Source organism: Dermacentor variabilis, chromosome 2, assembly GCF_050947875.1.
Source record: "Dermacentor variabilis isolate Ectoservices chromosome 2, ASM5094787v1, whole genome shotgun sequence".
In the NCBI taxonomy this organism is placed as follows: domain Eukaryota; kingdom Metazoa; phylum Arthropoda; class Arachnida; order Ixodida; family Ixodidae; genus Dermacentor; species Dermacentor variabilis.
Genome location: NC_134569.1, coordinates 66,968,978 through 66,981,454, shown reverse-complemented (window position 1 = coordinate 66,981,454; position 12,477 = coordinate 66,968,978). Strand labels below are relative to the sequence as shown.

General features: G+C 45.0%; 1 protein-coding gene across 1 annotated transcript in view; it reads right to left on the bottom strand.

Moving 5' to 3' along the window:
* Positions 1 to 1,879: 1,879 nt before the first annotated feature.
* LOC142572037 (high affinity cAMP-specific and IBMX-insensitive 3',5'-cyclic phosphodiesterase 8B-like) overlaps positions 1,880 to 12,477 on the bottom strand; it is a 34,119-nt gene continuing 23,521 nt past the window's right edge. The window contains exons 14-19 of the mRNA XM_075680837.1: positions 10,980 to 11,175; positions 10,390 to 10,520; positions 7,403 to 7,628; positions 6,548 to 6,709; positions 4,508 to 4,637; positions 1,880 to 3,183 (exon numbers count right to left, since the gene is read on the bottom strand). Of these exons, the coding sequence (XP_075536952.1) occupies positions 3,086 to 3,183; positions 4,508 to 4,637; positions 6,548 to 6,709; positions 7,403 to 7,628; positions 10,390 to 10,520; positions 10,980 to 11,175 (943 nt within the window). The 3' untranslated portion in view covers positions 1,880 to 3,085. The remainder of the gene's footprint in view (positions 3,184 to 4,507; positions 4,638 to 6,547; positions 6,710 to 7,402; positions 7,629 to 10,389; positions 10,521 to 10,979; positions 11,176 to 12,477) is intronic.

The window sequence follows — 12,477 nt, the reverse complement described above, 5'->3', positions numbered from 1 at the left end:
ATTATTTACAGCGTACCGTCAAAATCGCAAGGTACTGTTATGCAGTTTACAATACTGGAATATTTGACTTAATGTGCTCTATAAAACACACTGTTTTTGTTGTGGTTGTTTTTACAGGGAAGCTGTATATGGCTAGGGTTCCGTTCATTGTTGTTCTCCGTGAACAAAAGCTATCAACATCAATGGATCATATCCCGTAAGCATCATGCTCCCGTAAGCAAGCAAAATATGCAATGACTCATAGCCCCGTAGGGCAGAGGCTACAAGCACTCAGCAAAGTGACGCGAACAGTGCTTAAATTCTTTCTAATCACGCATACAACATACAGAACAGCATGTCGAAAACTCTCGTCAATGGCTCATACCCCCGTGAGCAATGGCTCATACCCCCGCAAGCAAGCAAGCAAAATATGCACTGACTCGTAGTCCGGTAACGTCCATATGGTTACTCACTTTGCGTGAATTATGTGCGATGACACTACCCCTGTTGTCGTTGCCGGTGATTTCAATGTGGATTGTCGGTGCTGAAAATGGAGCGGTTTACGCCTCCCGTGTTGCAGACATATCTTTGCGATGCCAATCCAACCGATCACCCAGCGCCGTACGTGCATCGATTTGACATGAGTGAAATAATGACCACCGACCAATACAATAAAAGAGTGCGTACCTTTCTTCACGATGACCATTGATCAAGTCAATGAGTTCGTACCTTTGTTCAAACTTGTGTCACCTTCGTGTCGAGTGCTAAACAGCTTCGCTGGTCAACCACCTTCAGAGTGGAATGGCTCACGATGTTTGTTTTTTTCCTTTACAGCTGGAAGCAGAGTTTCTGTAGAAATCTGTTCTGTTGCGCCGTTTTACACGTATTTTTGTGACTGCATAAATTTTAGGGAGTGCCGCAATTTCTTCAGATGAGAATATTACTGCCACCAATTAGCAATTAGTTTTCTTAGATTTCTCATGAACAGTTTAGAATTGTGCAGCCTTCAGACGGTTCAATATTCAGGTTTTCTCTGTTAAAGTATTCTGTCTGGTCTTTAATTTCTATCACAACGTTTTAGTCAGCAGGACATTTTTCACATTTGCTATATTCTGCATGATATTACGCAGGGCCACCCTTATAAGTATGCCTAGTATTCGCTTCGTTACAAAAAATATATATTTCCACTCACACTGTGGCGGACTTCCGCACGTTTTGGTACAAACTACACATCTCTTGCAATAATATGAATTACATGGTGTGTCGCGCGTACACGTACATGCTAAAACTGGGTGCAACTAATGTCGCCGCACACGTAGGTGCACATGAATTCTGAACCTGACCACGTCAGAAACACCGCCGAGGAGGGCGCGCTTCCATGGGATGAGCCAACTTCCTCCACCAGGCTTCCTGTCATTTGTAAGACACGCAACACGGAAGTGGGCTCCAGTCTACACTACTACTTGCTGTGGTGTTGACTGCCCTGGCCTCGAAGCGACAAAAGAAACACTGGCGGCCCACCTTCGACGGTGTCAATGACTGGATTAGGCCGGCCGCTCAGAATGAAGTCCGGCGCACGTGGGGTTTTATATTTTGTGTACGCAAACGGGCGTGTACCCAAAGGGGTCCTTTGCATATGGAAAGCGCCACCGCCTAATCTTGCGTTCCTTTGTACTTTGTCCCCAACTTTTAATACGAATGCATTAAAAGTGCTGTCTATACTATGTTTTGAAGCGAGCAGATAATGACAAAGAAATTGTAAATGAAATTAGGAGGAGCCCATCCGTCCCCTTCCTTGGGAACGCCCAGACGAATGCCCTTGTATAACGAGCGCACCACAAAAGTTTGTTATAGGCGAGTTCATCATGGGACATGGCGTCCGAGTTCAAAGCCAGCAAATAACGAAGGCAAGGAAAGCACGAAGGAAATTGTTTTAATTGAAATGGAGAAGGGGTCCCTCGGTTCGCCTTTATTAACGCACCCGGAAACTACGCCTCTTTACAATAGCTTGACGTGAGAGATTTGTACGACGCGCGGCTTTATTTCCAAAAATCCGTATCTAACCAACACACTACAAAAACACGCTATATATAGCCGAGTTTGGGTACACGGTATTAACACGGTATTAACTGATGTTATCGAACTCTCTTTAACACATAAGCATATTCGTTATAAGCTGTCTGGTTCGACTCCATCGACCTCGTCGTGGTCTAGGCCTCCGAGATCAAATGGCGCGGCGCTCTGCGTTGGCCTCAGTAAAGGTCGTGGCAAGGGCCGTCGGCTCGCCGCCAAATGCACCCCATTATCCGAGTTAATGTATGTTGCTCCTGGGGAGCACAAGGAGCAAGAGCGTCGCGCGCGCAGAAGCAGGCGCGAAGCATCGCAATGCAAGCCTGCGAAAACGCTCGCTCTAATATAACTGCACCATAACTATATGCTGTTCAATCGCATGATTTGTTCTGCCAAGTTCAAAATGTAGAGCGGTGCGACCTTCCCGCAGGGGTGTCATGCTGAATAGCGTTAAAACGATAAAATGATTGGCTCTATACCTGGCGTGCTTTCTCTATACCACTCGCACCTGCAGCCAGAGGTATGTAGTGACTTTGACGAACTAAGCTACCTTGATCAAGTTACCTATTCAGTTCATATTAACACACGCAATAGTTTTTTTTTCCTCTTTTTTTACTTCGTGTTTGCTTCCCGTTCTCATTTCTTGAGCGAGACAGCGACAATGTTTGCGCAACGATGAAAACGAGCGAAGTTAACACGTTCTTCGAAAGCTGTGCAGTCAACGGTGCCAAGGGTATGCCGAATGCCCTGTCACTGTCGCCGTTACTCAGGCGCGTGCTGAACTACCGACTTCGGTGATGCTCTTGTCTGCGCCAACCGCTGCGGTCCATCTTCCGCATTCCGCGCGCATGTCTTCTGTCATTGCGCAACGAAGCACAAACGCCTGTAAGATGAGCGTGCGCCCAAGACGGCGCTGGGCCTACGCGAGTCCAGCAGGCTCTCCGACGATGGAAAAAGGCCACGACTTCTGCTGCACTTGTGCGTTTCCTAGGTGACGGGGAAGCCGCATTTCGCACCATCGACCAACCACGCGAACTCAGCGGCTACCCTGCTGAGTCGACGATGGCTCTTTGTCCTTCCAGTATATGAAGTTCTTATCGATGTACTCCATCAGCTCGGGGAAATCGCCAAAGTCTGCATGGAAGAAATTGTGATGGAAGAAGACAGCTTGGCAATGGTCTCGCAAGAAAGTCGCAGTAATAATAAAGTGTACGCGTTTAGAAGTATCAGGAAACTGTGTTGCATTACTACTGAATTTGAATACGTGAGCGCTCCAGATTTCGTCTGTGACTCATTAAGGCGTCCTTGATGTAGGGACACGACCTTATATAAAAGCCCCATAGGTTACAAAACCACTCACAAATTTACGCTCATGTATTTTTTAGACAATGTCCGACTGCCTCTCCGACTACCTGGACGTTATCAGCGAGAACGGCCAATGCAACGACACATAACAAAACTATTAATACGCCCGATCAGCACCTGACGACTTTGAAAAATCAGCAACACCCGGACACTGCGTCATTATTCAAAATCTGGACGCGCGCGGTTCATACTGATGCTCTTGTATGCGGGAGCATACCCAGATATGTTATATAGCTCATATATTCCCGATTCGCATTATCACTACCACCGAAACCTGCATTTGCGACATAAAAGCAGAAATGAAAGTGCAGTGAAAGTCTACCGCCAAGACACACCGAACATCGTTGGTGGCAATGAAATGAAAACTTGAAATCACGAAAAAAACATCTTTTCTTTTTAACTGCTCTCTCGATTCGGCAGCAATGAAGCTTTCCTTGGCTTCACTGCGTGTTAATGGCTTTAAAGCGTGGATAGGCACATTCTTTTCTGGAAATTTGTTCGGATGTGATCGGACCGTCGCCTTGAACAAAACGCTCCTTTCCCAGCGTCGATATGCGTTTATTGTGAAGCAAGGTGGTTATATGCTAAAGTTCAAGTAATACTGTCGGTAAGGGAATACACAACTCGTATATATAGCATGCAGTACAGTACTTTCGCAAATGCACAATCACATATATAGCATACGCAGAAATAAGTAAGCGAAATGGGTTCCTATGGCCGCGGAATTAAAAGCCGCTTTTATAAGTAGCACCAAGCGTACTCAAGAGTACAAGCATAACTTGCGAAGAAAGAAGCAGCGAAAACCATGCAAATTGCTCAAACGGCTGGCGATAAACAGCTAATTTAACGGACAGCTGTGCTTCCTAGCTGGTTAGCTCGGTTGACAGAACGACTGTCCAAGAAAGGCGGTGGTGCCGGGTTGCATATGCACGAGCCAAAAAGGATTTTTTTCTTTTAATGTGAAACGCGTATGTCCCTGTATGAGCTTTCTCCGTTGCTTATTCCTGCTGTTTTCAGCTGACTGCAAGCACTCGCTTTCATGTGGGGATAATCACGGCAAAATGCTTGGATGGGCTAGCACCGGGCAACTTGCCTGACCATGCCCTGTACATGTCGCGCACGAAGTAGTTGATGAAGCCCGTCTGCGATCCGGCAACGTTGCACGTGGCGCGGTCAAATGCCGGCATCGCCACGGGGAGGCCACGCCGCTTCTCTTCGTCCGTCTGTAAATTTAAGAGCACTTCCATCTGGACACTCTGTTGCCTATGGACTTCTTGCAGATCACCTTCGCCTTTCTGTCTTTGTTTTTTTTTTTTTTGTAAAGTACATAAGGTTTCAATAAGCAGAAGTCGTGTTAAGAGAAAGCTCTAGCTCGGGGGTTTCTATCTAAATACGTGGAAACAGAAATCGTTTTTCTCGGCAACCACTACACAGAATTTGATGAGGATATTGCATTTAAAAGAAACCTTCGATACAGTGCCTGTAGGAAGTAACTCGTTTGTTTTGGTCACTGATATTTTTATAAAAATTGTAGAAAATCGCAATATTTTAGAAAAGACGAAACTGTCAAGTTTATAACTCTAGCTCAGCAACAAATAAGGCTTAATTAATAGAAAATGATACATCCAACCAATTGTAGTAATTGTTACAAAGAAAACCCATACGGGTTCCTCGAAATGCTGCGATTGGGTGGATGTCTCATTTACTCTTAATTACTTCTCTCCACCTAGCGGGTTTCCGCAGAACTATTACGTCCATAAATAAGGATATCACAATTACTTAAACTGCACCTTATATAGTACATTTCCAACGGACAGAATTGATTTAGTATACACCTCTCTGAAACGTACCACCAGTTTAAGTGAAATTTCTGCAAAACCCTCGTAAACACTAAAAACTTCACTTATGCTGCGAATTCTCATATCAGGCTTGTCCACTTAAGATGCTATAAAGGATGCAGTCTTCAAAATTGGGATCTTTATTTCGCGCTTAGTTACGAGTTTGCAGACTTCGTGATTGTTATGACCAATTTTTGGCAAGTTCTGTAAACAACTGCAGGCCCTAATTCAAAATTCTGTTTTTATAAATATAACGTTTTCTCTCAGATGCAACAAATTTCTTTCGAACTGGTCAAGCGGTTGTTTCGTAAAAGCATTTCTGCGTATCACATTTATTTGAATAGGGGAATTCGAGTTGGCCCCGAGCTAACGCATACCCTGAATAAGCTCTTTGGTTTATTGCAGTCCATATGTTTCTGAACAGATTCTCTGCATATCGTATGGACATTGATTAGACAAAAGGTGTAATCATATGTGTACACATTGCCTTCAGATAATCCAGACTCCCCCCCCCCAAAAAAAAAAAAACAGATTTTGTTTGTTTGCCTGTATGTACGCGGGTGACACCCCGTGCTCAAGAAACGCTAAATTTTTCACAGACTGCGTAAAAATTTGTGATGGGAGGCGGAAACATGACTTCATCACTTTGGGTGCAAATAGCTCTACTTATACGAATGGCGCTAATAAGCATGCATTTAATCACGCTTTCCTGTTGTGCTCCAATGGGCTCCTAGAGCTATAGAGCATTCCTCTGCCCCTACAACATAGGAATGGACTGTCGGGCTAGTTTGTTAATGATCACTAACTCGCATAACATCGGGATGAAGTGAAAAATATACGTAGCACATAGTGCGTGCCTGCGCTCACAAAGACACACACAGACACGCACACACACACAAATCTTTATGTTTGCCTGTGCGCGCGCGTGACACCATGCTTGTTAATTTACTTAGCAAGCGAATGTTTATGAGTTTATACGGCCGATAAAGCTACTGTCCTTACTTCTTTAGCTATCTAATAGTTTTCTATAGCAATCGACATATGCTTCGCCGCCCTTCAGGCGCAAATGCGACTTTTTAGTGTAAAGGTAATGACTAAGTTATTATATTAGTATATAATTTCTGAAATATATCCCCAACCGAAACATGACTCCTGCCTATAAAAATAGATATCTGCTTTATGGTCTCTGCATCATGTTTCCCTATATTGAATCGGAATTGTGTCTAACTCCTTGTAGCATTTATATATACTATACATTGGGTATGACAGAGTTAAGCAAGAACGAAGCGGGTCACCTGTCCGCAGTATTCTTCGGCGATGCGGTGCGCCCACTGGATGCAGAACTCGGTAGGCCTCGCCGGGTTGGACACGTCCGCGCACTTGATGAGCATGCGCTTGATCAGCTGGAGGCTGTCCGGCGAGCGGAGGGACAGGATGTCGCCGCGCTCTTGCACGGTCTGCGTGTGCGCAGGGCACCCAGTCGTCGTGCTAAGCACACAACATCGACAACGCAAGGATACTGCGTGGGCTCGCAGAGTGCATGCCGACGACCGGCAAAAGAAGTCATTCGAAATACAGCGGATGCGAGGGGCTTTCGAGAAAGCCCCCAGAAAGATGAATCGGCAGACCATACATAACCCAAACTTCTTGCACATATGCTGCACCAAATATAATAACATTGCACTCCCTTGATTACGAGAACGGCCGCAAGCGATCCAATGGCGTTTCTCACGTTCGTGTTTTCGCCGCACATGCAGGCTTGGCGATCAAAGCATTGGTCCACGGACGTGCGTAACGCTGTGGTTCCAAACGTCAGATCTGCTGCTGTGTGTGCTGTATAAAGTGGCACTGATGAAAAAGCTGCTAAAGGCGAGCGCTTTCTGTGAAAGAAAAATTCTTCTACGACCATTTTCGTTCACTCCATTTATCCTCGCTTTTCTTTCACTCTGCTCGCTCGAAACTTCCTTAACTAATCGACGCCTTGTTGTCGCAGCTGCTGGAAACGCATTACAGTCAACGTTAACAAGGAAATTTGATTATATAAAATCTATGTGGACGTGGTGTGTACGTGACAACATGGCACCGCCAGTCAAGACTGGTGTACGTGTCCTGAAATTCCAACAGACTTTCGCTCCCCCTGTTCCACTTGCCTCTGGCTCGTTCATTTCGCTTTCCTGAAGAGGCTTCTGGAAGCAGTTGAGAAACTTGGACAAATGCTCGAAGTGCTTGGTCATCTCAGTGGCGAGCACCATGTCGATGATGGACGTGCGAGCCGTGCGGTAGACGTCGCGGTCCATGTTCTGGAAGATGTTTACCTTCTCGTCCGACAGCGTCAGCTTGAACGCGTATGCTGCGTGGTGACTCTCGAGCACCGACCTGAATGCAGATATTGTGAACCGGATATTGAGGTCACGTTATTTTCCTAGGCCCCAGAGGAACAGCATATGTTTTTCACGTGCTGCTGTGCTTTAACCGTTTTCCTATATATTGTCTCCCTCCCGCGCTTCTCAGAGCCTCTGAGAAAATTGGCAAAATAACTTTTTTTTAAGAGCTATTGGCAAAATAACTTTTTTTTTTAAGAGCTTTATCGAAGTCCGCGACGACTGATGCTTTGAGCGGCGAAGAGCCGCTTCTGCCGCTTCTGCTGATCGCCGCTTATCTTTGAACACTCCTCTGACTCACTGTCACTGGGGCGCCTGTATGACAACCATCCGTTTCTATTCGCTGTTGTTCGCCACACTGCCGTAACCCTAAGTCTTCCGCTACAGAATCTGTTCCTCCATTACCTGCTTCCGCGGAGAAGCTCTCTAGGCTTAACCTCCTCGCTAAACCTTCGCCACGACGTATCGACTCTCTCGCCTAAGTATAGGTAGGACCATAGCCCCCGAGATTTGCGCGCCCTGGCAGGTATTCCCGTTCCGTCCTGTTCACACGGGGAAAGCGCACTTTCAGTGGTGGCCGCTCCTTCTCCGCACCGCTGCGCTCGCACTCGAAATCTTTCCATGCATCGAGAAAGCTTTCACGCGCTCCGGTATATAATATTACCTCGGCTTGGATAAGGCGAGAAAAACTCGACTTTGCACTGCTGTATGATCCCTCACTGATCCCTCACAGATTACAGCTGAAGGGGCACGAGGGGCAACGCGAGCGCTGGGGCTATCTAGTCTCAAATGCGTTAATTTTTCCTGCACAAATACACTCGGACTACATTCACGTGGGTATGTAGTGTTATGTCTGTGCAAGATTTCTACATGAGACGGGCAGAAAGTATGAACAGCCACCAACTAGCCCCTTTCATCGACCTTTTGAACTAAGTATACGTAACTATATACTATAGCTTTATATAACTATAGCTACATAGCTATAGTTATATATATATAGCTATACTATAACTATAGTAATTATATACTTTATTAGCGAACGAAAAACCTAACTCGCAGGAATAAGTTTGCTAGTTCAAGCACTAATATTTAAGGTGAAGTGTCACTGAAAGTTCAACCACACAATGAATGTTTCAGCTCAGAAGGCGCAGCAAGCTTTTAAAAAGGTTTCATTGCGGGTTAATCAAAATCCGCGAGTTCTGCTGCGTGCGTTTGCGTGCCATATCTGCTGCGTGCCGCAGTTTCAAGGGTGAATAATAAATTCATAAATTATGCAATTAGCTACTCGTTTATTGGTATAATACAGCTTCCACTCAAGCAGGCATTATTATAATTTTAAACGGTATGATTGAAATGTTAATTACACCGAACACACAAAATCCGTGTCTCTCTCATCCGGGTGTGTCTGTTCACGGCATGTTCATTTCATTTCTTTTAAGAACATTTCTTTATTTGTGAGTACCTTACAGGCCATCAGGAAGGCATTGGGTAACGAGAAACTACGGTTACATCAACGTAAAACAAGCCTTATGCAACAACGCAGAAAGGAGCACCAACGTAACAAAAACTTTATTCACACTACGTAATAGCATGCAAGATCAATACAGTCAATATTTTATTTCAAGTAACTACAATTTGTGCGTCATGAAAAATTATACATAAATAGCAGCATTGATAAACTTACCATTTTTGAGATTTACAATTACACATGTCAATAACACGGACTAACATCGGAAAACCAATCCATGATATATCAAATAACGTCGCTTCTTAATAAACTCTATAAATAGATTTGGACTTTGAAGTTAGTCGAAACCTCTTTAAGAAACCAGTTAAAGAAAGTATTCTTTCTTACCAGTTAAAGAAAGTTCAAAATGCACCATCCAGGGGCGCGGCCGGGCACGCGTGCCGCTTTTCTCTCTTTCTCTCTCTGCGGAGCGCGTCTAGTGGGATATCCGGAGGATAACCGGCGAGAGCGAGCAATCTCGAAGGCTATGGTCGGTCTACTCCCTCACGAGTACACTGGCTCGCTTCCCGTTCATTTCACAGACGTAAGATACAGTGAGACAAATGTATACGAGTTGACGTGAGTATGAACAGGGGTGAGTGCCGGTTAACGTACGAACGAAAGTTAGCGACGGTGAGTTTGCGCGGACGCGGGTAGGAATGTGAGTGATCACTGCCGAGTGTGTGGACTTGTGTATGTGAGTGAGAGCAGGTGAGTGGCTAGGAGTGGGCGCGAACATTAGCGTGAGTGATCTGAATGAAATGACTGTGAGGGCGAGCGAGTGATAAGTGTGAGAGGGCGAGAGTATAGGAACGTGAGCGAGTGCCGACGAGTGTGACTGCATGATCAAGTGCTAGTGACTCCACTTAACCTGCCGACCAATCCATCTACTTAAACAGCAGTTGTCAATCAAGCGGCCAGAGCACCCCCGTTTATGTGTTATATTCATCGCACCGCCATACACGTATTCGGCAACATGCGCTGCGCGGGTGATTAGGGCAGTGTAGCAGCGAGTGATAACGATGCGGCAAACACGAAAAATATAGTATTTTGGCAAAACGTTATATATAACCGCTACCACTGGCCCCCAAATACGCATGCGCTGTCGGCAACAGGCGGAATCGGTAACGGTAAAAGCAGAACTGTAACGCAGTGCTAACATATTCTAATATCACCCCTACTTGCTCGGCATAAAGGGCTCTTTTGTCCAATATAAAACAAGGTCATCTAGCCAACTCTGCACACTCACCGGTCGTTGTATAGTATGGCCAGCTCGTGGTTCGAGTTGCAGAGAAATGGGCTCGACTTTCCTGGATGGTCGACGTCGTGAAACACAGCCGAGATGAGGCAGATGGCCTCGTCCAGCGGGTCGAATATGTCCTGCAATGAGCACGGTCGATCGACACTCGGGAAATTAACACCCGTGCTTTAACCCGGACAAGCCTAGCATATTTTTTTTTTTTTGCTTGACTTTGACCAGTGCGTTAGATGGATTAAGGGGTGGCTCAAGAACGAGCCGGACAACACCGGCGAACGACACCGTAGATTTCAGCATACGTTTTCTAATTATACACGCTGGGCAACCATATCCTTTTATTTATTCAGGCCCTGAGTGCTGTTCATGCAAATGTATCAAGGTACGACGAAGTAAGGTCACAGAAACATTCCAATTTCTTTTTTACGCGCCACGCTATAAGACGGAGCAAATAAAGCGACAACTTGCGAATATCATGTATTACAATTGTGTGCAAGTTTGCTACTGCATCTTTGTTCTACTCATAAATTGCCGATTCGAGAAGAAGAAATATCTCTTGTTTTCAAGACGTGCATCCTGCGCACCTTCTTTCGAAGCCTGAGCAGGAAGTACGCCGTAGCTTGCATCACGTCGGCTGCGTGCGTGGAGTTGTGGTACGGGTTGTCCTGGTAGTGTGACTCGATGAGCTGCAACCAGTTCCGGATGGTGGCGTCGTCGCATTCGATACTGGTGTGTACGTTCATCTTGGCGAACAGGGACAAGCCCAGCCAGATGAGTGGCCTGTGATAGAACGGGTGGAGGCACGTCGCAGGTGATCATTTTTCTCCACAAGCCTATTGATTTATTCTTTCTTAAGGCTGAGTCATTACAGAGAGGAGTGAGTGGTATCAAAACAAAAAGAAATAATATGCATTTTAGCGACACAGTAAACGGTTACAAAAAGTTGTTAACAAGGGCTTTTTTAATTCGTTGGCATTGTCGAAACAACGGAAGCGGGAAGGTGGTTCCAGTCGCTGCTTGTTGTGGGAATGAAGGAATTGAAATGAAGGTTATATATAGTGCGGTAACATATGGCACGTCGACCTTGAACTGATGATCGTTTCCGAAAGAAATGTACAATGATGGTAACAAAAGGGAGTTGCTTAAAGTGGGATTTTAATGATAGATATTATGAAATATACAGAGACGTGAAATTTTACGACTAAGTGACAGGTTAGGCAAATCAAGATTGAATTTCATTGAAGTGATACTTGCCGTACGCGAGTAGTTAGATAAAATAAAACGTGTTGCGCGGTTCTGAATGGCTTCTATGTTGAGGTTCAGTGAACTGACATGAGGATCCCAAATGGAAGATGCATATTCAAGCTTGGGCCCAACTAGTGTTTTATAAAGCAAGAGCGTTAAGTTGGTGGGAGATGACTAAAATTACGTTTGATATAACCAGGAGTATGACTAGCATTACTAGTTACGTGGTCAACATGAGTTTGCCAGGAAAGGTTCCGAGAAATATAAATACCAAGGTATCTGTAAGTGGAAACCCAAGTTAGGCGAACGTTATTAAGAGGATAAGTACACGGTGCGTCGTGAGAAGTGCGGCGAGTAATTCATTGCCTTACATTTATTAATATTCAGTTTCATTAACCAGGTCTCACACCATGCATTTATATTACTTCGGTCCGATTGAAGTCTTAAATGGTCATAGCAGTTAACATTTCACGATAAATAACGCAATCGTCCGCGAACAGTTTTATGGACGAGCCAATGATGTTAAGCAGGTCATTAATGTAACTGACCCCTGCGTTACTCCGGATGCCACAGGATAAGGAGCAATAGTTGTGGTCGTTAACATTACGACCTGCGTGCGCCCAAGCAAGAAGTACTCTATCCATTTTAGTACGTTAGGGTCTAAATTAAGCGCGCGCAGTTTGAATAGTGGTAATGCATGACATACTGAATCGAATGCTTTCGCAAAATCTATGAAAACGCAGTCTATGAGGGAAGAACGATCTAAAGCGGTAAATAATTCGTTAGTGAAAGACAGAGGACAAATTATTAAACAACAGGCAAACCGTTAATCCTTTT